The sequence below is a fragment of the Lithobates pipiens genome, unplaced genomic scaffold (assembly GCF_037356315.1).
Source record: "Lithobates pipiens isolate NorthernLeopardFrog02 unplaced genomic scaffold, aLitPip1_a1.2 Scaffold_35, whole genome shotgun sequence".
NCBI lineage: Eukaryota > Metazoa > Chordata > Amphibia > Anura > Ranidae > Lithobates > Lithobates pipiens.
The window spans coordinates 15,134,749-15,159,462 of record NW_027507811.1 but is presented as its reverse complement, the minus strand read 5'-3'; the positions used below and the strand labels follow the sequence as shown (position 1 = coordinate 15,159,462).

The window sequence follows — 24,714 nt, the reverse complement described above, 5'->3', positions numbered from 1 at the left end:
CCACGGCTTTTCAGAATGTGGGTCTCAGCAGCCAAACCGTCAAATTCAGACTTCGTAAGGGAGGATGGAATATTGGACCTTGTGAGAGTAGATCTGAATGCAGCGGAGGAACCCAAGGTCTTCCCACTGCCATCTTTACAATCTCTGCATAGCAAGGTCATCTGGGCCAAGACGGGGGCCACCAGAATGACCGACTTTGCTTCCCTTTTGACCCTCCGAAGGAACCGCGGAAGAAGCAGAATTGGAGGAAAAGCATTGATCAGAGAGTACTGATCCCATGGAATCATTAAGGCATCCAGGGGCAGACTGACAACTCATGGGACCCCCGGGCAATAGGAGATTATGGGGCCACACAGTATACAATCACACAGTATACACATACATGTACACACAGTATACACAGACATGTTTCTATTGGCTGAGAAGGTACTGGAGAGGTGGGGCAGCTATAACCTCAGGATTTTTAGACCAAAAGGATGACAGTAAGGGATATTTCAGAGACAGATGTAAAAAAAACACAAATTTTTACATACTGTTCCTGGTTTTACTGAGGCTGGAAACCCTGATGGGGCCCCCTAGTGGCCCGGGGCCCTCAGGCAATGCCCGAGTGGCTGAATGGTCAGTCCGCCCCTGAAGGCATCTGACCCTTGTGATTGCAGATCCTTTGTTCTTGACACAAAGCTCTCCAGTTTTTTGTTGAACCTGGAGGCAAACAGGTCTACATCCGGGATACCCTAATTTTGACATATGGTCTGAAAAATGTCTGGGTGTAGAGACCATTCTCCTGGACACAGCTGCTGGCAGCTTTAAAAATTGCCAATTTTATACCCCTGGAATAAAGACCTCAGACAGGCAAGCAATATGCTTTTCTGCCCAGAAAGAAATGTGATTCGCCTCTTTTTGGGCACCCGGGCTCCTGGAGCCTCCTTGGTGATTGATATAAGCCACAGCCGTGGCATTGTCGGACTGTATCTGTACAAGCTGACCCTGTAGTCTGAAAGTCTAGACCTTGAGGGCTAGATGAATTGCCCTAATTTCCAGAATGTTGATGGGCAAGAACCTTTCGGCTCTGGACCATCTTCCCTGGGTGGAAGCTTCTTGCAAAACGGACAAAACCAAATTCAGATCCCATGGGCACACAGGAGGTTTGACTGGCGGATTCAAGCGCAGTGCCTCCTGAACAAAGGCCCAGACCAGGGAATGTGAGGCAAGGGGCTTTTGAAAGAATACTGATAAGGCTGAGATCTGGACCTTGATAGTGCTCAAAGCCAGCCTCATTTCAATGCCTAATTGAAGAAAAGCAAGAATCCTGCTAATGGCATACTTTCTAAGATGCCATCCCCTGGGTTCATACCAGGAAACATATGCCTTCCAGATTCTGTAGTAGATTAGCCTGGAGGCCGGCTTCCTAGCATTAACCAGAGTGAAAAGGACTGATTCCGAGAGCCCACGGCTTTTCAGAATGTGGGTCTCAGCAGCCAAACCGTCAAATTCAGACTTCGTAAGGGAGGATGGAATATTGGACCTTGTGAGAGTAGATCTGAATGCAGCGGAGGAACCCAAGGTCTTCCCACTGCCATCTTTACAATCTCTGCATAGCAAGGTCATCTGGGCCAAGACGGGGGCCACCAGAATGACCGACTTTGCTTCCCTTTTGACCCTCCGAAGGAACCACGGAAGAAGCAGAATTGGAGGAAAAGCATTGATCAGAGAGTACTGATCCCATGGAATCATTAAGGCATCCAGGGGCGGACTGACAACTCATGGGACCCCCGGGCAATAGGAGATTATGGGGCCACACAGTATACAATCACACAGTATACACATACATGTACACACAGTATACACAGACATGTTTCTATTGGCTGAGAAGGTACTGGAGAGGTGGGGCAGCTATAACCTCAGGATTTTTAGACCAAAAGGATGACAGTAAGGGATATTTCAGAGACAGATGTAAAAAAAACACAAATTTTTACATACTGTTCCTGGTTTTACTGAGGCTGGAAACCCTGATGGGGCCCCCTAGTGGCCCGGGGCCCTCAGGCAATGCCCGAGTGGCTGAATGGTCAGTCCGCCCCTGAAGGCATCTGACCCTTGTGATTGCAGATCCTTTGTTCTTGACACAAAGCTCTCCAGTTTTTTGTTTAACCTGGAGGCAAACAGGTCTACATCCGGGATACCCTAATTTTGACATATGGTCTGAAAAATGTCTGGGTGTAGAGACCATTCTCCTGGACACAGCTGCTGGCAGCTTTAAAAATTGCCAATTTTATACCCCTGGAATAAAGACCTCAGACAGGCAAGCAATATGCTTTTCTGCCCAGAAAGAAATGTGATTCGCCTCTTTTTGGGCACCCGGGCTCCTGGAGCCTCCTTGGTGATTGATATAAGCCACAGCCGTGGCATTGTCGGACTGTATCTGTACAAGCTGACCCTGTAGTCTGAAAGTCTAGACCTTGAGGGCTAGATGAATTGCCCTAATTTCCAGAATGTTGATGGGCAAGAACCTTTCGGCTCTGGACCATCTTCCCTGGGTGGAAGCTTCTTCCAGAAATGCTCCTCAGCCTATTAGGCTGGCATCTGTGGTTACGAGTTTCCAAGTAACTGGGACACAGGACTTTCCTTTTAGAAGATTCTTGGTCAGTAACCACCAATTGAGGCTCTGGTGCACCCCTGGGGATAGACACATTGGAAGATCCAAGGCTTGACCCCTCTTATTCCAGGCAGAGAGGATGCTGCTTTGTAAAGGCCTTGAGTGAAACTGGGCGTAAGGGAGCTGGGGACAGAGAACTTCTAAATGAAGGACATTTACTCTTCTTTTTGACCAGTAACAACGTGGTTTTACCCTCGGTAATCTTCTGGATATATTTATCCAGATCATCCCCAAACAGGTGTTCTCCATGAAACGGGAACCCAGTTAAATATTTTTAGAATGAAACCACAGCTGCCCGATGTTTAAGCCAAAGGGACCTGCACATGTGTACCAGCAGAAGAGTGAGGCGAGATGCTTGCTCAGCAGAATCCATAATGGCATCAACCATAAAACACAAGGCTTTAGGAAGGTCTGCATAAACCTCAGCCTCCTCAGTGGAAAGGAGGCCAAGCACCTGCTTCATTTGTTCCTTGGGGAATTGGCACATGCCAATTTCTGAGACCGTAGGCTGGACCACAGCGCCCGCCACAGAGAAAGAGGCTTTAAATAAAGTTTACAGCTTTTTGTCAGTTGGATCCTTAAACCCTTGAGCATTGTCCACAGGACAGGTCAGGCTCTTATTCACACAAGAAAAAGCCACATCTATGGCTGGGACTCCCCATTTCTTAGTGAAACTTTCCTCCACCAGATAAAGCATAGAAAACCTTTTAGGAGGAGAAAATAGTTTATCTGGTTGACCCCAGTCCTCATACAACAATTCATCCAGTAAAGGATGCGTTGGGAAGGCGTACGCAGCCTGTGGGGATTTCTGTGACCCCAAGTAGGAAACAGGGGAAATGGAGGCCTCAGCAGAGGGCAATCTGTATGTGGAACGCACCAATTCAGTATACAGTAGTATTGCACCTGCGCTTGGAGGGCCTGGGAGGTAGAAGAGAGCTTCTCTTCTTCCCCTGATTCGTCCAACTGCACCTGATCCCTATCCTCAGATAAGGATACAGTATTTCCTCATTATCAGAATGCTCATCCAATAGGGAACCCAAAGCAGAGGGAGGGGATCTCTTCCCCTGATTTGTCCGACTGCACCTGATCCCTATCCTCAGATAGGGATACAGTATTTCCTCATTATCAGAATGCTCATCCGATAGGGAACCCAAAGCAGAGGGAGGGGATCTACCCCTTTTTCTAGAATTTTTTAAGGAAGCAGTGACAAAGGTAGTAATCCTTCCTTCTAAACTATCCAATGCAGCCTTCAAAGCGTCTTCTGTGACATAAACAGGGGCTGAAACATTGGGAGAGGCTGAAAAACCTGACAGAGGTACAAACTCATCCTGTGAGGCTGCCTCCAGTCTTGCAGGGGGGATGGTATCCTGTAGGCATGTCCAGAACCCCTAGATGTAGGCAGTGATTTTCTGGTGTCTCTTTTACCTCCCCCTGAAGCCTTCTTACGAGGAGACATAGTCCTAAGCTGCAAAGCAGAGGTACTAGTGTAAAGTGTGCTATAGTCTTACAATATAAACATTAGCTACAAACTGCACAACCTGATGCCGAGTAGGTGTCTTAGGTTTTCCAAGATCTGATCCACTGAGATGCTTACTACGCACAGCTCTGTGTCCCACCGCTTACAAGAGCACTGGAGCCTTGGACTTTAAAAAAACGTCCGCTTTGCGCCTGCGCACTGGCGCGCCGTGCACGTTCCGCAACCACCCCCCTCCATCCTCGCTGACCCTTTTGTAAATGTGCGCCCCCTGCATGCGCACGTGCATACGACCATCATGGCAGGGGCCAGGGTGAGGGGGGAGAAAGGAGACCACCTGAGGACTACGTGGGACCCCCGGACTGCATGGGAACCCCCTTTCAGTTTATGTGGCAGAGCCTGTAGCGGAGGAGGTGAACGGCTTCACAGACCAGCTTCACTTAGCGTGTAGCCTGGAAGGCATGTAAGCATACACCAGGTATGTCTCTTACTCCCTCTAGTGGCGGAAACCAGGTAAGACATACAACTAGTCACAGAAGATAATCCATAATGTGTAAACTTTAGGATTGTCTTCACTTACCTTATCCCCGCCACAGGAACTGCTGAGAACAGACAGATTCCAGCCTTCAACCATCATGGCGGGTAGCGTTGTGCCAACCTATGGGTTCCTACTCACAGGAACCTCTTCCCTGGACCTGTAGAAGACTCTGCCAGAAACTTTTCATGCCACTGTTATATTAGTACACCAAAGCCTGTATCCCAGAGCCCAGACCTCCAAGGAGAGACATTACAGGCAAAACCTTGTTTCTTCTTATCACGAGGACTGGGTAAAATCCATCTTAGGCTTTTTGGTATTGGCCTGAGGTATCTATTCGGTTGTATAGCTCCTAGGTCCTCGCAGAGACCATCAAACATAGCTTTCTTCTTAGCACATCTTCAATGTGACCAACCACCTTAGACACTGGCGAAAAAACTGAGGTACTCTCCATATGGGAGGGATTATATAGGGGAGGAACTCACCTTGTAATTAGGGATACCAGTGTCCAATCACCTGAAGGTACTATCTAACCAAGTAATTACCAAGCCTCTGTGTCCTGTGATGTATGAACAAGAAACTTTATTTGGAGTAAAGCTAAAATAGATTGGGATGGTCTAGCGAGATGTTTATTGTCTCTAATGCAAGAGTTTTTTGTGTACAACAGCAGGACTGAGACTATATGTGCAGTTCCAGACCAAAGGGTTGTTGGCCATTTTGTAGACATGAGCATGGTTCCTCTTGAGACAGAAGGCCTAAGAAAGGATGAAGAACCAGGAGAAACTTTATTCATGAAACTCTCCTGCCTCCAGGGCTTAGGGAGAGAAAATTTAAATAACCAGCCTTGATATTTATAACCTGCCTCAATACCTATATCTCTCCAGCCAATCCTGAAAAGGAACGTCCAAGGGATAAATAATCTGAAGCCCTTGAGAACTGGATTCACTCTCCATAGGAGGGTTCCAAAGCCTGAGGGACTTCAGCTCTAAGCCAGCCCATGGACAATGCAGCTGTTCTAAAGGCGTCAGTGGTGTCAGGACTAAGGATCTGAATGGACCTTGTTAGAAGATAATTACATGACATTTGTATTGTCTGACACTTCTACCACATTTCACCACATACCACCAACTCCTCCCTTTCCTCCAAACCCCCTCACACCCCATTAACCAGACCAGACTGTGTTTGGAGTAAATGGCCAAAGGCCTTGATTTATTAACCAAAATATGTATCAATATAAAAATATAAACTTTCAATAAATAACTTTTAATAACATGTAAACTTTCCCTTAACACTGAAACATGGGTCATTAGCATATCCAAGACCCTACTGGTCACTGCACAATATATTTGACCTCTTGACCTCCAGACGGCTCCCCTGTCTCGGAGGCTATACCCAAACTAATGCAGTGACCTACCCCTTTTTCTCTTCCGGTTACCCCCTTGTAACCAGGAAGTACATCACCAACCATCCCCATCCCCATGGATGGGTACAACCTAATTACCACCTGCACCACTTAACCTTCTCAACTGACCCCCCAAACAACCTGCCACAGCTGGAAAGGTGGTAAAGCCTTACCCTTTCGAGCACCGCCACACGCACAGACCCCTCTGAATCCCCTCCTGCAGGCCTAGCGCCTACAAGTCCGTCCCAACCTCATTTAAATTAACCCCGTCACTTCTCAAGTATCTCCAGGTCTCAAACTCCAATTCCCGATGCAGAATTGCCAATCCCCCATTCCTAACAAAAAACCTGCTCACTTCCTTGTTAACTTTTACCCGGGCCCTGTCCACCTTCTTGTCAGACTGCGCCCACCTCCACAACATCCTGCTGAGCATATCTGACCACACCAAAACCATGCCCGGGTAGGAAGCCTTCAACCGAAGAACATCACACTTAATATCACGTATGAGGTCCCGCATGGACCTGACTCCCATGTTGTTGCCCCCCACATGAAGGAGCAGCACATCTGGCGGCCGGTCCAAGCGAGAGAATCTATGGACCTCACCCAGCACCCTATTCCACCGCATACCAGGGACCACTATCCATCGAACTTGTGCCTCTTGCCTGGGAATCCGAAGCTGTCTCCTGTTTGGACGAACGTCAGCTCTTTTCGAACCCCAGAAAACATATGAATGGCCCAGAATCCAGACCAATCCAACTTCATAACCTGTAAACAAAAAACATTAAATACACAAGACTAATCAACAACCGTCCCGTACATGTACATATCCCCCCCCCCCCCCAACGCGCCCAGTCCTAATGCAGTAAATGTGGATGAACGTACAGCCGAAACCTCCCTGATTCCCACCTTCCTATTCTCTTCACCGCCTCTGCACTCAGCCCGGCCCTAGACGCCTCAGTAGCCGCCCCTATGCGGAAAGAGTGTGATGAAAAAATCCCCGGGTCAAACCCCGCTGCCACCACGCACTTTCTAAAAATGGCGTTGAACTGGAACTTGGACAGAAAAGAACCATCCTTGTGTATGAAAAAGGGGCCCGCCACCCGTGGCCATATACCCAAGAAAGCCTCCACCGCCCCCACCGGGCATATATCGCTCTCCGCAATAGGGGCCACTTCCACCAGAACCCCTCTCCCTTCTTGATCCGTCTTAGACCTGCGCAACCAAATTCTTACCCCATCCTGACCCAGCTCCACATCACCCGCATCCAACCCCCCCGATCCGAGACCTGGCCGGTCAGAACAGCTCGCCAATCCTGAATGCCCCAAAAAATGACAAAGAAAAAGCCACCCTAAACAGGCTTCGCTCGTAAAAGGAACCGCAAACCGTCTCCACCGCCTTGCACAGGCCACGGAGCATCTGAAAGGAAACCGGACGCCGCCCATCCCTCCGTCTATGTGCCTTCCGGTAACCCTTTAATGCTTGCCGCAGCCAAAACTCTTTGGTAAAATCCGGACGCCCTTCCCATTTAAACAAAAAGGCCAATCCCAGCTTCCTGTCTATGGAGGCTGCCGAAACCCCCCTGTCCATATCCTTGCAAATAAAGTAAAAAACAGCTTGAGCCATGCCTGCCTCACCCGGGGCCATGCCAATCGCCGTTAGGCATTCAGACCACTCCTGCCAAACCTTAGAGTATGCGCGCCACATTGACTTACACACTGACAACTCAATTAACCGTGCTGCAACTCCACCGCTATGTGCCACATCCAAGCCGGGCAGCTGATCCCATGACGCTCTGCCTCCAGTCCCCGAAACCTGTCCCACTGAAAACGAGACAGAGCGTCAGCCAACTTCTTCTCCACCCCTGGCAGGTGCACAGCATAGACGAAAGCATTAACCTGTAAACAACACAACACTAGGTGGCGTACAAGCCTGATCACCGGCCCAGAGGCCGCCGTCAGCCGATTAACCACGTGCACCACCCCCAAGTTGTCGCAATTAAAGCGTACCTTCAGATTCCTAAAAGACTCCCCCCAAATTTCTAAGGCCACAACAATGGGAAACAATTCCAACAACACCAGGTTCTTCAGGAGCCCGGCCTCGGCCCACTCCGTAGGCCACGGTGCCGCGCACCACTGTCCCTTGAAGTAAGCGCCGAAACCCGATGACCCGGCGGCATCGGTAAACAATTCCAGATCCCAATTGCTAATGGGACCCGACATCCATAGGGCCCGTCCATTAAACGAAGCCAAAAATTCCTGCCACACCCTGAGATCCTCCTTGTGATCCTGTTTTAGGGTCACGAAATGAGTAGGTGCCCGGACCCCTGCTGTAGCCGAGGCCAACCTGCGGCAGAAAACTCGCCCCATCGGAATGATCCGACACGCGAAATTGAGCTTGCCCAATAAAGATTGCAACTGCCGCAATTGCAGCTTGCGAACCCCGATGGTCGCCCGGATTTCCTCTTGCAACGACTCTAGTTTGTCCCGAGGCAACCTGCATTCCATCCTGTCCGAATCGATCACAATCCCCAAAAACGTAATGCAGGCCGTGGGCCCTTCCGTCTTCCCCTGCGCCAGGGGGACCCCAAAGCGGCCCGCCAAGTGTTGCAACGTTCCCAAGAGGACTGCGCAAACATTTGAGCCTGCCGGGCCAACACATAAGAAATCATCCAGGTAGTGATGCCCGACACGTCCCGCACGGCCCATTCCAAAAAGGAACTGAACTGCTCGAATAAGGTGCACGAAATGGAACAACCCATGGGCAGGCAACGATCTACGTAAAACCTCCCATCCCAACAGAACCCCAGGAGCCAAAAGCTATCCGGATGCACCGGCAAAAGCCGGAATGCCGATTCGATATCCGACTTTGCCATTAAGGGCCCTCGTCCATATCGTCTCACCCAGGACACCGCCGCATCAAAGGAAGTGTATGTCACTGCACAATCCTCCGGCGCGATGGCGTCGTTCACCGAGCCCCCTTTTGGAAAGGACAGATGATGGATTAACCGAAACTTGTTGGGCTCCTTTTTGGGGACTACCCCCAACGGAGAAACCACCAGGTGGGGGAGGGGTGAGTCCAGGAACGGGCCGGCCATGCGGCCCAACGTGACCTCCTTGCTCAACTTGTCCGTCACCACCTCCGGATGTTGCAGTGCGGACTTCAAGTTTTTGGCCACGGGGGGGGCACCCACCCTGTCGGGATACCTACTGAGGAAAGGCCGCATCCTTTCCACCCGCACTGGAGTCGTCCCTCTTTTGGACAGAATCTCCAGTGCGCCCTTTTCCCTTTTTAAAACACTTGGCGAGGGGGTGGGACCCACCGCAGCCTGAGCACAAGTGCTTGAAACGGCAGGTGGACCCAAATTTACAGGTGCCCTCATTGAACTGCCAGCAATAGCCCCAGCGCTTCTCGGTCGTCTGTCCTGGGGTAGCTGAACCTCCGACCCCCTGCTGAAAAAACTGGTTGGGAGCTCTCGCCGCCGTCATCAACTTCATCCACAAGCTGATGTCTTTATGATCCCAGCGAAGCGAAGGTCGGACCTGCCATCCGTTGCCGAAACTGTTCATCGTACCGGAGCCACGCCATACCGCCGTACGTCCTATGCGCCTCGCTGATGGCCTCCAGATACAGGAACAACGCGGAGCAATGCTCCGACGCCTTCTCCCCCACAACGCTCGCCAAAATGGCAAACGCCTGGTGCCAATTAGAAAAAGTACGAGGAATCAACCTATACCTCCGCTTCTCCTCATCTTCCTTCTTCCTCTCCTCAGGCTTCAACCGATCCAGGTTGAACTTTTCCAGCGGTAGCAGGGTGAAGATCTCGATGTACTCACCCTTCCAAATCTTCTCCTTCACCTCCTGCTTCAAGTGAGCCCCCAACGGTCCCTCGAAGCAGACGTAAACCTCGCTTCTCGCCGCGTCCGCCAGCCTGACCAAGTCCGAACTCTTCTCCCACGCCTTCACAGAAGTCCCGTCAGCCGCGGGAGCAGCCGAGCTCGTCGGCGTCTCTCCCCCAGCTGCTGGGACCCCCGGGACCACCGCCGAAGCGGACACCCCGCCCGACGGGCCTGCTACGGCTGCAGCCGAGGCAGTCGCCGGCGTCCACGCCTGGGCCGGCCCGCTCGCCGTGCCCGCCTCAAACTTTTGAACCAGCTCCTTCAGGCCTGCCAACAACCCCCCAAGGCCCTCTTGCCTCCCACCCGCTGCAGCCTCTGTAGGCGGGGTAACGCCCGCCAACCCCGCGGACCCACTCCCCCCGCCCGCCAACGGCGCACCACGTGAGCTACCATGCCCCAACAAATCATGCAACAGTATAGAAATAGAAAAAGAAGAGTTACACTCACCGGGCTGCCCAGGACCGGGCCTCGCAGCCGCCGTACTTGGACCCACCACCGAGTCCACGTCACAGACATCACCACCATCCGACTCTGACAGCTCGCCCTCCAATCAGTCGCTTGCCACTGCCGACATCGGTCCGGAAGAAGGACGCCCAGACGGGCCCGCTCCACCATCAGGGGTTCTGCGATGCACATCTCTGGGGGCCCGGCCCACCCCACCCTCGCGTCTGGGAGAAGGGCTCCTGTGCCTCCCGGCCTGCAGACTCCTCGCCACCTGCACCCCTGCCGTGCTTCTTCCGGTGTCCAGGCCGCTCACGTGAACACCACCACTTCCCCTGGGACTGGAGGCCGCCACTCTGGGCCGAGCCCCCCCCGCTGGACTGATGACCCCCGCAGCCTGTCCTCCACAGCTCCCTCAGCCGCCCTGGCCTGTCTCATGCACCTACGCCGTGCTGGGGGCGCCGAATCAAGTGAGGATGCTCCAGACCTCCCAGCCACGCTCCCTTGCCCCCCCTCCTGGCCCCACTCCTGGCAGAGTACCTGGTGCTCCCTTCCCCCAATGGGGCGGAGGCTGGGGTCTCCATCATCCGCTGCGGACGCCGCTCTGTACCGACCTCGCTCCGTGGGGTGGTGTGCGCCACCCGCGGCCTGCTTCCGGGCTATAGCGCTCGGGCGGCCTTGAACGCCGCGCCCGTGGAGTCTCCGCCGTCCCCCCGCTCGTCGCCGCATCCCGCACCATCGCCATGGCCGCTACCTGTGCCTGTAGCCATGCGGCGCCTTCACGATCAAGAGTGGCCCTGAGCTGGGCTAGTAATTCCGCGGACGCCATCTTTTTATGTTCGTAGGAGCGGCGAGGGTCTGACTAATCTCTTCCTCCTCCGCTCTCCAAGTGCCCTGACTTCCGCTCGGCTTCCCGGCCGAACGTTCTGGCTCCACCCCTAACTCCGCCTACCAACACTTCTTAAAGCGGCCCCCTATTCTGATCTCTAAAAACGGCGACTGTGCATACAAAGCAACTGTCATGCTGTCCCTTCGCCTACAGCCTTTGGCTGTTGCTACGTGGACTCTCTTTCTTACACTACATTCTCCGACAGCTCTCCTCCACCATCCACACTACATTCTCCGACAGATCTCCTCCACCATCCACACTACATTCTCTGACAGATCTCCTCCACCATCCACACTACATTCTCTGACAGATCTCCTCCACCATCCACATTACATTCTCAGACAGATCTCCTTCATCATCCACACTACATTCTCCGACAGATCTCCTCCCACCATCCACACTACATTCTCCGACAGATCTCCTCCACCATCCACACTACATTCTCCGACAGATCTCATCCCCCATCCAGACTACATTCTCTGACAGATCTCCTCCACCATCCACACTACATTCTCCGACAGATCTCATCCCCCATCCACACTACATTCTCCGACAGATCTCCTCCACCTTCCACACTACATTCTCCGACAGATCTCCTCCCACCATCCACACTACATTCTCCGACAGATCTCCTCCCACCATCCACACTACATTCTCCGACAGATCTCCTCCCACCATCCACACTACATTCTCCGACATCTCTCCTCCACCATCCACACTACATTCTCCGACAGATCTCCTCCCACCATCCACACTACATTCTCTGACAGATCTCCCCCACACTACATTCTCCGACAGCTCTCCTCCACCATCCACACTACATTCTCCGACAGATCTCCTCCACCATCCACACTACATTCTCCGACAGATCTCCTCCACCATCCACACTACATTCTCTGACAGATCTCCTCCACCATCCACACTACATTCTCCGACAGATCTCCTCCCACCATCCACACTACATTCTACGACAGATCTCCCCCCACCATCCACACTACATTCTCCAAAAGCTCTCCTCCCACCATCCACACTCCATTCTCCGACAGATCTCCTCCACCATCCACACTACATTCTCCGACAGATCTCCTCCACCATCCACACTACATTCTCCGACAGATCTCCTCCCCCATCCACACTACATTCTCCGACAGATCTCCTCCCACCATCCACACTACATTCTCCGACAGATCTCCTCCCACCATCCACACTACATTCTCCGACAGATCTCCTCCCACCATCCACACTACATTCTCCGACATCTCTCCTCCACCATCCACACTACATTCTCCGACAGATCTCCTCCCACCATCCACACTACATTCTCTGACAGATCTCCCCCACACTACATTCTCCGACAGCTCTCCTCCACCATCCACACTACATTCTCCGACAGATCTCCTCCACCATCCACACTACATTCTCCGACAGATCTCCTCCACCATCCACACTACATTCTCTGACAGATCTCCTCCACCATCCACACTACATTCTCCGACAGATCTCCTCCCACCATCCACACTACATTCTACGACAGATCTCCCCCCACCATCCACACTACATTCTCCAAAAGCTCTCCTCCCACCATCCACACTCCATTCTCCGACAGATCTCCTCCACCATCCACACTACATTCTCCGACAGATCTCCTCCACCATCCACACTACATTCTCCGACAGATCTCCTCCCCCATCCACACTACATTCTCCGACAGCTCTCCTCCACACTACATTCTCCGACAGATCTCCCCCCACCATCCACACTACATTCTCTGACAGATCTCCTCCACACTACATTCTCCGACAGATCTCCCCCCACCATCCACACTACATTCTCCGACAGCTCTCCTCCACCATCCACACTACATTCTCCGACAGATCTCCTCCACCATCCACACTACATTCTCTGACAGCTCTCCTCCACCATCCACACTACATTCTCCGACAGCTCTCCTCCACCATCCACACTACATTCTCCGACAGCTCTCCTCCACCATCCACACTACATTCTCCGACAGATCTCCTCCACCATCCACACTACATTCTCCGACAGCTCTCCTCCACCATCCACACTATAGTCTCCGACAGATCTCCTCCCACCATCCACACTACATTCTCCGACAGATCTCCTCCCACCATCCACACTACATTCTCCGACAGATCTCCTCCACCATCCACACTACATTCTCCGACAGATCTCATCCCCCATCCAGACTACATTCTCTGACAGATCTCCTCCACCATCCACACTACATTCTCCGACAGATCTCATCCCCCATCCACACTACATTCTCTGACAGATCTCCTCCACCATCCCCACTACATTCTCCGACAGATCTCCTCCACCATCCACACTACATTCTCCGACAGATCTCCTCCACCTTCCACACTACATTCTCCGACAGATCTCCTCCCACCATCCACACTACATTCTCCGACAGATCTCCTCCCACCATCCACACTACATTCTCCGACAGATCTCCTCCCACCATCCACACTACATTCTCCGACATCTCTCCTCCACCATCCACACTACATTCTCCGACAGATCTCCTCCCACCATCCACACTACATTCTCTGACAGATCTCCCCCCACACTACATTCTCCGACAGCTCTCCTCCAGCATCCACACTACATTCTCCGACAGATCTCCTCCACCATCCACACTACATTCTCCGACAGATCTCCACCCATCATCCACACTACATTCTCCGACAGATCTCCTCCACCATCCACACTACATTCTCCGACAGATCTCCTCCACCATCCACACTACATTCTCCGACAGATCTCCTCCACCATCCACACTACATTCTCCGACAGATCTCCTCCCACCATCCACACTACATTCTACGACAGATCTCCCCCCACCATCCACACTACATTCTCCAAAAGCTCTCCTCCCACCATCCACACTCCATTCTCCGACAGATCTCCTCCACCATCCACACTACATTCTCCGACAGATCTCCTCCACCATCCACACTACATTCTCCGACAGATCTCCTCCCCCATCCACACTACATTCTCCGACAGCTCTCCTCCACACTACATTCTCCGACAGATCTCCCCCCACCATCCACACTACATTCTCTGACAGATCTCCTCCACACTACATTCTCCGACAGATCTCCCCCCACCATCCACACTACATTCTCCGACAGCTCTCCTCCACCATCCACACTACATTCTCCGACAGCTCTCCTCCACCATCCACACTACATTCTCCGACAGATCTCCTCTACCATCCACACTACATTCTCCGACAGCTCTCCTCCACCATCCACACTACATTCTCCGACAGATCTCCCCCACCATCCACACTACATTCTCCGACAGATCTCCTCCACCTTCCACACTACATTCTCCGACAGATCTCCTCCCACCATCCACACTACATTCTCCGACAGATCTCCTCCCACCATCCACACTACATTCTCCGACAGATCTCCTCCCACCATCCACACTACATTCTCCGACATCTCTCCTCCACCATCCACACTACATTCTCCGACAGATCTCCTCCCACCATCCACACTACATTCTCTGACAGATCTCCCCCCACACTACATTCTCCGACAGCTCTCCTCCACCATCCACACTACATTCTCCGACAGATCTCCTCCACCATCCACACTACAATCTCCAACAGATCTCCACCCACCATCCACACTACATTCTCCGACAGATCTCCTCCACCATCCACACTACATTCTCCGACAGATCTCCTCCACCATCCACACTACATTCTCTGACAGATCTACTCCCACCATCCACACTACATTCTACGACAGATCTCCCCCCACCATCCACACTACATTCTCCAAAAGCTCTCCTCCCACCATCCACACTCCATTCTCCGACAGATCTCCTCCACCATCCACACTACATTCTCCGACAGATCTCCTCCACCATCCACACTACATTCTCCGACAGATCTCCTCCCCCATCCACACTACATTCTCCGACAGCTCTCCTCCACACTACATTCTCCGACAGATCTCCCCCCACCATCCACACTACATTCTCTGACAGATCTCCTCCACACTACATTCTCCGACAGATCTCCCCCCACCATCCACACTACATTCTCCGACAGCTCTCCTCCACCATCCACACTACATTCTCCGACAGCTCTCCTCCACCATCCACACTACATTCTCCGACAGATCTCCTCCACCATCCACACTACATTCTCCGACAGATCTCCTCCACCATCCACACTACATTCTCCGACAGATCTCCTCCACCATCCACACTACATTCTCCCACAGATCTCCTCCACCATCCACACTACATTCTCCCACAGATCTCCTCCACCATCCACACTACATTCTCCGACAGATCTCCCCCCACCATCCACACTACATTCTCTGACAGATCTCCTCCACACTACATTCTCCGACAGATCTCCCCCCACCATCCACACTACATTCTCCGACAGCTCTCCTCCACCATCCACACTACATTCTCCGACAGCTCTCCTCCACCATCCACACTACATTCTCCGACAGCTCTCCTCCACCATCCACACTACATTCTCCGACAGATCTCCTCCACCATCCACACTACATTCTCCGACAGATCTCCTCCACCATCCACACTACATTCTCCCACAGATCTCCTCCACCATCCACACTACATTCTCCCACAGATCTCCTCCACCATCCACACTACATTCTCCCACAGATCTCCTCCACCATCCACACTACATTCTCCCACAGATCTCCTCCACCATCCACACTACATTCTCCGACAGATCTCCTCCACCATCCACACTACATTCTCCGACAGATCTCCTCCACCATCCAGACTACATTCTCCGACAGATCTCCTCCACCATCCACACTACATTCTCCGACAGATCTCCTCCACCATCCACACTACATTCTCCGACAGCTCTCCTCCACCATCCACACTACATTCTCCGACAGATCTCCTCCACCATCCACACTACATTCTCCCACAGATCTCCTCCACCATCCACACTACATTCTCCGACAGATCTCCTCCCACCATCCACACTACATTCTCCGACAGAACTCCTCCACCGTCCACACTACATTCTCCGACAGATCTCCTCCACCATCCACACTACATTCTCTGACAGATCTCCTCCACCATCCACACTACATTCTCCGACAGATCTCCTCCACGTTGACCACCAGTGGACAATTTTCATGGACTGTCTGTGTAAATATTGGACTTACTCAGTACCGTTTTATAGGAGAACCACGTTCCTTTCATTTATTCTTTATGTCTATATATCTGTCCCCCCTAAAAACTCAGATATTTTTATTATACCCCCAATGTACTGTGATGTGCTTTATACACCACTTGTCTCTATCTGACCCCCTCCCTAGGAGAATCTGAGGCTCATGGGGGTAACATTTGTTCCCTTGTTATGTCCCATCATCAGATTATTCACCTGCATGAATTTCTTTGGTATTTACCAAGGTCCTCTTTGTGAATGAAACATTTCCAGCACCTGTGTGAATTTTCTATTGTATAAGGAGATGTTCTTTCCTAATTAAGCATTTCCCACACGCTAAACATAAATAAGGGTGTTCACTCATGTGTAATACGTTTTTCTTTTTGAAGGAAACATTTGCCGCACTCTCTCAACAAGGGAAAGGACGCTCAGTAGTATGAAGTTTTTCTGGTGTTCAACAATTTATTTATTTTGCGACTGAAACATTTCCCACACGCTGAACGTAAAATGAGGATGCTCACTAGTGTGAATTCTCTGACATCTACGAAGGTCTCTCTTTTCATTGAAAGGTTTCCCTCACTCTGAACATGAATACGGACGTTCACCCCGTGTGAACTCTATGGTGACTAACAAGGTGTCCTTTCCGAGTGAAAGATTTCCCACACTCTGAACATGAATACGGACGCTCGCCCGTGTGAATTCTCTTGTGTTTCAAAAGTGATCCTTTTCTGGTGAAAGATTTCCCGCACTCTGAACATGAATACGGACGCTCGCCCGTGTGAATTCTCTTGTGTTTCAAAAGTGATCCTTTTCTGGTGAAAGATTTCCCGCACTCTGAGCATGAATGAGGACGTATATCCGTGTGACTTTTATGATGGGAAACCAGGGCTGATTTAGAAGTGAAACTTTTCTCGCACTCTGAACATGAAAATGGACGCTCACCTGTGTGATTTCTCTGGTGTACAATAAGTTGTCCTTTATCATGAAAACATTTCCCGCACTCTGAACATGAATAAAGATGCTCACCCGTGTGGACTCTCTTGTGTCTTACAAGGTGTGATGTCCGACTGAATGATTTCCCGCACTCTGAACATGAATAAGGGCGCTCACCTGTGTGAATTCTCTGGTGTTCAACAAGGTCTTTTTTATGAGAGAAATTTTTCCCGCACTCTGAACACGAATAAGGACGCTCACCTGTGTGAATTCTCTGGTGTACAATAAGTTGTTCTTTCCCACTAAAACATTTCCCACACTCTGAACATGCATGAAGTTGGTCAACCCTGTGAACTTTATGGTGTCTAACAAGGTGTTCTTTGCGAATGAAAGATTTCCCGCACTCTGAGCAAGGGAAAGGACACTCACCCGTGTGAACTTTATGGTGTTTAAAAAGTGAACTTTTTGTAATGAAAGATTTCCCACACTCTGAACAAGGGAAAGGACGCTCACCCGTGTGACTTCTCTGGTGTTCAATAAGGTGTCCTTTTTTAAGGAAACATTTGCCACACTCTGAACAATGGAAAGGACGTTCACCTGAGTGAATTGTCTGATGTCTCAAAAGCCCTTTGTTTTCAGAGAAAGATTTCCCGCACTCTGAACATGACAACGAACGCTCTCCTGTGTGAACCCCCTTATGGCTTAAAGAAGATTTCTGGGGATTAGATGGATCTGGTGATCTGTCAGCACTGTGAGAATTTGGACGGACTCCTGAAGTCATAGTATGGGATTTATCAGAAGGTTCCTCAGGATTAGAAGGATCCATTGATCTTAGATGGACATCTGAAGTCATAGTATGGGATTTATCAGAAGAGTCCTCAGGATTAGAAGGATCTGTTGATCTAACCAACCAATCAGAGGTCACGTTCGGAGAATATTGTGGAATGTCAGTATCTTCTGCCTTACAATCTGGAGATATAATAAGATGTCCCTCCGATGTATTTATATTCCAGGAACTCCGTCCATCTGCTGGAAAGCAATATTTAATATAAGTCATATCTGTTCTCATACATCTTGTATTCAGAAGTCATAGATCTATGTGTAGCTTTCAAAACGTTCCCAGAGCTCCGCTATTGGAGTGGTTGCAAATATAACAGAAAATTTAAAATAAAAACCAGATCAATGATACAAAAACACACAAAACATACTAAAAAATAATATTTATGCATTGATGAGAAGGTTATGGTGAAGAATGGGACTTTCCTCCACCTATTCTTTAAAACATATCAAAGATATACAATTCATATAGTGTAGAGCTGTGGTGGTAAACTATACAATGTGCACAGCAGAGCCTAAAACATACATTTTTAAAAGTGAATCTATCAAACTTCCACCAGATCTGTGCAAGAGAAATCACGAAATATCAAAAAAATCCCAATATTTCATACACCGAAAACAATGATCAATGACAGACTTGCCCCATGGTCAGGTGCTTTTGGGTGAGGGTACACGCTTTAATATACTCAGTAACTATGATCAACATTCCTAAAAAAGCATGTGGCTCTTTTAAATGGACCTGTTGATGAGATTCCCAGGCAACTGCAAACTCTTATGCAGGCTACAAAACAAGGTGGAGAAACATGGTGAAGCTTCTGCTCTAGAAACCCCTGAGGATGTCCTGTTGGACGAAACACGTAGGGTTAGAGTCTTTGCGCTGAAAGCTCCATCTCTATTCCTCAACATAACACCATGTTACCACCAAAAGAGAATAAAATACTGTACGCCATATTAAAGATCCATCTCCATTCCTCAATATAACGTCATGTTCCCAACAAATGAGGAGATACTGTACACCATATGAAAGGTCCATCTCCATTCCTCAATATAACATCATGTTCCCAACAAATGAGGAGGAGATACTGTACTCCATATGAAAGGTCCATCTCCATTCCCCAATATAACGTCATGTTCCCAACAAATGAGGAGGAGATACTGTACACCATATGAAAGGTCCATCTCCATTCCTCAATATAACGTCATGTTCCCAACAAATGAGGAGGAGATACTGTACACCATATGAAAGGTCCATCTCCATTCCTCAATATAACGTAATGTTCCCAACAAATGAGGAGGACATACTGTACACCATATATTGAGGAATAGAGGTGGACTTTTCATATGGTGTGCAGTATTTCTGCCTCAGTTGCTGGAAACATGACATTAAATTTAGAAATGGACCTTTCCTATGGTGTACAGTATCTCCACCTCATTTGTTGGGAACATGACGTTATAATGAGGAATGGAGATGGACCTTTCATATGGTGTACAGTATCTTATTCTCTTTTGGTAGTAACATGGTGTTATGTTGAGAAATAGAAATGGAGCTTTCAGCGCTGAGACTCCGACCCTACGTGTTTCGTCCAACAGGACACCCTCAGGGGTTTCTAGCGCAGAAGCTTCATCATATTTTCTCCATTTGTTGGGAACATGACATTATATTGAGGAATGGAGATGGACCTTTCATATGATGTACAGTATCTCCTCCTCATTTGTTGAGAACATGACGTTATATTGAGGAATGGAGATGGACCTTTCATATGGTGTACAGTATCTTCTCCTCATTTGTTGAGAAAATGACGTTTTATTGAGGAATGGAGATGGACCTTTCATATGGTGTACAGTATCTCCACCTCATTTGTTGGGAACATGACGTTTTATTGAGGAATGGAGATGGACCTTTCATATGGTGTACAGTATCTCCACCTCATTTGTTGAGAACATGACGTTATATTGAGGAATGGAGATGGACCTTTCATATGGTGTACAGTATCTCCACCTCATTTGTTGGGAACATGACGTTTTATTGAGGAATGGAGATGGACCTTTCATATGGTGTACAGTATCTCCTCCTCATTTGTTGGGAACATGACGTTATATTGAGGAATGGAGATGGACCTTTCATATGGTGTACAGTATCTCCTCCTCATTTGTTGGGAACATGACGTTATATTGAGGAATGGGGATGGACCTTTCATATGGTGTACAGTATCTCCACCTCATTTGTTGGGAACATGACGTTTTATTGAGGAATGGAGATGGACCTTTCATATGGTGTACAGTATCTGCTCCTCATTTGTATGAAACATGACGTTATATTGAGTGTAACGACACCCCGAGTATGAAAGGGGTTAAAGCTGTTTAGGACATTCCATTACCGAACCCAAAGGCAGCAACCAAACACTCCAATCAGCCGAACAAGAAACCATACGAATAATTCTCCCCCAAGTATGAGACGAGCCTCTGTATTGAGGTTCAAACAGGAATGAATTTTTATTTTGAGATCTCACACAAATACATACAGCAGGATGAAAGTACAACCTCTCACCAGAAACTTAATTAACATGAGCTAATTATCTAATCCTTTAGACAGCCTAAGTGACTCAGAGACATGACCTTTAGGACAGACTTCACGTCTCTTAGCTCACCAACTATACAATACACATTATCATACATCTCAATACAGAACTCCTTCATACAATTGCAGGGTTAATTAGCCCAGAAAACAATGGCTAAAAGAGAAGCCACACTAGACTCATCTACATTATAGCAGACAGGTGGCTGGAATTGACATCAGCATCTCCAAAGAGTATTGGCCCCAGCATTATAAATCAGCCACTTCTAATATGGTAGATACAGGGTTCATTATTTTCTTGGTCGCCCTGCACCCAAAAGTGACTCCCGTCACATTGAGGAATGGAGATGGACCTTTCATATGGTGTACAGTATCTCCTCCTCATTTGTTGGGAACATGACGTTATATTGAGGAATGAAGATGATGTACATTATATTGGGAACACTTGGTAGTGTGAGAAATACATAATTACATTTCTATGGCAAGGAGTTTGAACTTAATTGGCATATGATATATTTCAATCCGTATAGAAAAGTAAATACATGATTTATACTTAGAGAAGTAACATTAAAATGTGAACTGTTTCTGAATTTATTGTTTATGACTTACTTGTGTCCTCATGTAGAGAAGGTTCCTCCGGTTTACTTTCCATAATCCTCTCCCCCTCCTCCATAGACTGCTGATCTCCACTCACCAACCTCTCTTCTTCTTCTTCTTCTTCTTCTTCTTCTTCTTCTTCTTCCTCTTCTTCCTCTTCTTCCTCTTCTTCCTCTTCTTCCTCTTTAACCTCAACTTTGATGTCTTTCAGTTCTTTATCCTAAACCCCAAAGATTCATAAATAGGAACAAGACATTACAATGAAAAATGTTCTCTCTTTTCTTTTTTTTTCCCAGTCTCATCTACCTGATCAGTCTCTTTATAACTGGGAGTTTTCTTGGGAACATCCTGGGAATACAGAGGACCTCTCTCCTCCATAGACTGCTGATCTCCACTCACCAACCTCTCTTCTTCTTCTTCCTCTTTATGCTCAACGTTGATGTCTTTCTGTTCTTCATTCTAAATTCCAGAGATGATAAAAAATAACATCTGGAAACACTGCTGTCAATAATTGGAGATTACATAGAAGATTATCCTCTTATAGAATTTTTTTTAAATTCTTTTTGCCCCGTCCCATCTACCAGATCATTCTCTGTATAGTTCTGATCTTCCCGTGTAGAATGCTGGGAATACAGAGAACAACCCTCCTCCATAGACTGCTGATGTCTTGTCACCAACGTATCTTCTTCTTCCTCTTTAATCTCGACTTTGATGTCTTTCACTTCTTCATCCTAAACCCCAAAGATGATAGAAATGCATTTATAAAAAAAAGAAGATCAGATTACATAGAATATCATCTAATAGCTTAGAATACATTTTAGGTCTACATGCTCAGTTCCATCTACCTGATGATGATGAGGGATGGTGTGACTTACCTGTGTGGAATCCCGGGAATACAGAGGACCTCCCCCTCCCATAGACTGCTGAGCTCCACTTATCAACATCTCTTCTTCCTCTTTAATCTCAGCTTTGATGTCTTTCCGTTCTTCATTCTAAATTCCAGAGATGATAAAATACAACATCTAAAAACACTGGTGTCAATATTAAGAAATTACATAGAATATATAATGAATAAGAATGTCCATTCGTAGAACTATGTTTGAGTTCTTTTTGCCCCGTCCCATCTACCTGATTATTATCTGTATAGTTGGCATCTTCCCGTGTAGAATTCTGGGAATACAGAGGACAACCCTCCTCCATAGACTGCTGATCTCCACTCACCAACCTCTCTTCTTCTTCCTCTTTAACCTCAACTTTGATGTCTTTCACTTCTTCACCCTAAACCCCGAATATGATGGAATACATTTATAAAAATTAAAAAAAGACCAAGAGATTACATAGAATGTCCTCTCATAGCTTAGAATACATGTCTAAGGTCTACATGCTCAGTTCCATCTACCTGATCACGGTGAGGGATGGTGGAATACATAGGATAGGGACATCTCTCTGGTGGGTTCCCATTACTGGATCCATCTGTAGGAAACACACACACTGACTGAATACATTGTTTCTATGTGTTTATCAGATGATGGGGGATCTAGGTGGAGCCTCCGTACTGCTCTCTCCTTTACAATAAAGTCTCCTCTTACCCGGTGATGTGAGGGGCGGCTGATTGTCCATCATGACGTCCTTGTAGAGATCCTTGTGTCCTTCTAAATACTCCCACTCCTCCATGGAGAAATAGACAGTGACATCCTGACACCTTATAGGAACCTGACACACACAATGATACAGTCACCATCCAGACTCATCCCTTGTCTGTTACTGGATAATGTCCCAGAATTCCCGGCACCGCTCACCTCTCCTGTCAGCACTACCCCAAGACAGCTTCATGAAATTTGGATAAATGGTTCTATATTTAGGATGTATCCTGTCTATAAACCAGAGGCTCTGGATGGACAGTTGGATAAATGGCTCTATATTTAGGATGTATCCGGTCTATAAACCAGAGGCTCTGGATGGACAGTTGGATAAATGGCTCTATATTTAGGATGTATCTGGTCTATAAACCAGAGGCTCTGGATGGACAGTTGGATAAATGGTTCTATATTTAGGATGTATCTTGTCTATAAACCAGAGGCTCTGGATGGACAGTTGGATAAATGGTTCTATATTTAGGATGTATCTTGTCTATAAACCAGAGGCTCTGGATGGACAGTTGGATAAATAGCTCTATATTTAGAATGTATCTGATCTATAAACCAGAGGCTCTGGATGGACTTAGGATTAGGGATGAGCCGAACACCCCCCCCCCCCCCCCCGGTTCAGTTTGCAGCAGAACATGCGTACAGGTGAAAAATTTGTTCGAACACGCAAACACCGTTAAAGTCTCTGGGACACGAACATAAATAATCAAAAGTGCTAATTTTAAAGGCTTATATGCAAGTTATTGTCAGAAAAAGTGGGACATGTATCAATCAAAAGTTTTAAAAACTGATGTTTTTTTGGGGAGCAGTGATTTTAATAATGCTTAAAATGAAACAATAAAAAATATTCCTTTAAATTTCGTACCTAGGGGGTGTCTATAGTATGCCTGTAAAGGGGCGCATGTTTCCTGTGTTTAGAACAGTCTGACAGCAACGTGACATTTCTAAAGGAAAAAAGTAATTTAAAAGTTGGATAAATGGCTCTATATTTAGGATGTATCCGGTCTATAAATCAGAGGCTCTGGATGGACAGTTGGATAAATGGCTCTATATTTAGGATGTATCCGGTCTATAAACTAGAGGCTCTGGGTGGACAGTTGGATAAATGGATCTATATTTAGGATGTATCCAGTCTATAAACCAGAGGCTCTGGATGGACAGTTGGATAAATGGCTCTATATTTAGGATGTATCTGGTCTATAAACCAGAGGATCTGGATGGACAGTTGGATAAATGGTTCTATATTTAGGATGTATCCGGTCTATAAACCATAACAGACATCACAGTGACTATGGAGGAAGAGGATGGACATGACTGAGGGTTACTGGATGCAAATAGAAAATAATATATTATTACCTCCTCTACGGCTAATTCCAGCAATGTCTCCTCTCTACTTCCCTTCAACTCTTTTACCGGGAATTCACAATTTATACTCCTATATCACTTCCTGTCTTTATCTTACATCACTTCCTGTCTTTAGCTGACATCACTTCCTGTCTTTATCTTACATCACTTCCTGTCTGTGTGTTCCATGTGAGATCGCCACCTTCTGTTGAATATAAATACTGCAGCCTATGTTATGTTTCATGATTGTCCCCACTGCCTCCTGGTCCATTCCTCTTTTATG

General features: G+C 48.1%; 1 protein-coding gene across 3 annotated transcripts in view; it reads right to left on the bottom strand.

The window, feature by feature from the left end:
• LOC143955550 (uncharacterized) overlaps positions 1-24,513 on the bottom strand; it is an 89,487-nt gene extending 64,974 nt beyond the window's left edge. For 2 of the 3 annotated variants that reach the window (XM_077465603.1, XM_077465606.1), the window contains exons 1-2: positions 24,444-24,513; positions 23,031-23,154 (exon numbers count right to left, since the gene is read on the bottom strand). In XM_077465603.1, coding sequence (XP_077321729.1) covers positions 23,031-23,115 — 85 coding nt within the window. In that variant the 5' untranslated portion in view covers positions 23,116-23,154; positions 24,444-24,513. Of the gene's footprint in view, positions 1-23,030; positions 23,155-23,240; positions 23,662-24,443 lie in introns of those variants that run through there. The other variant, XM_077465604.1, reaches the window with a different exon arrangement.
• Between the last annotated feature and the right edge of the window lie 201 nt (positions 24,514-24,714).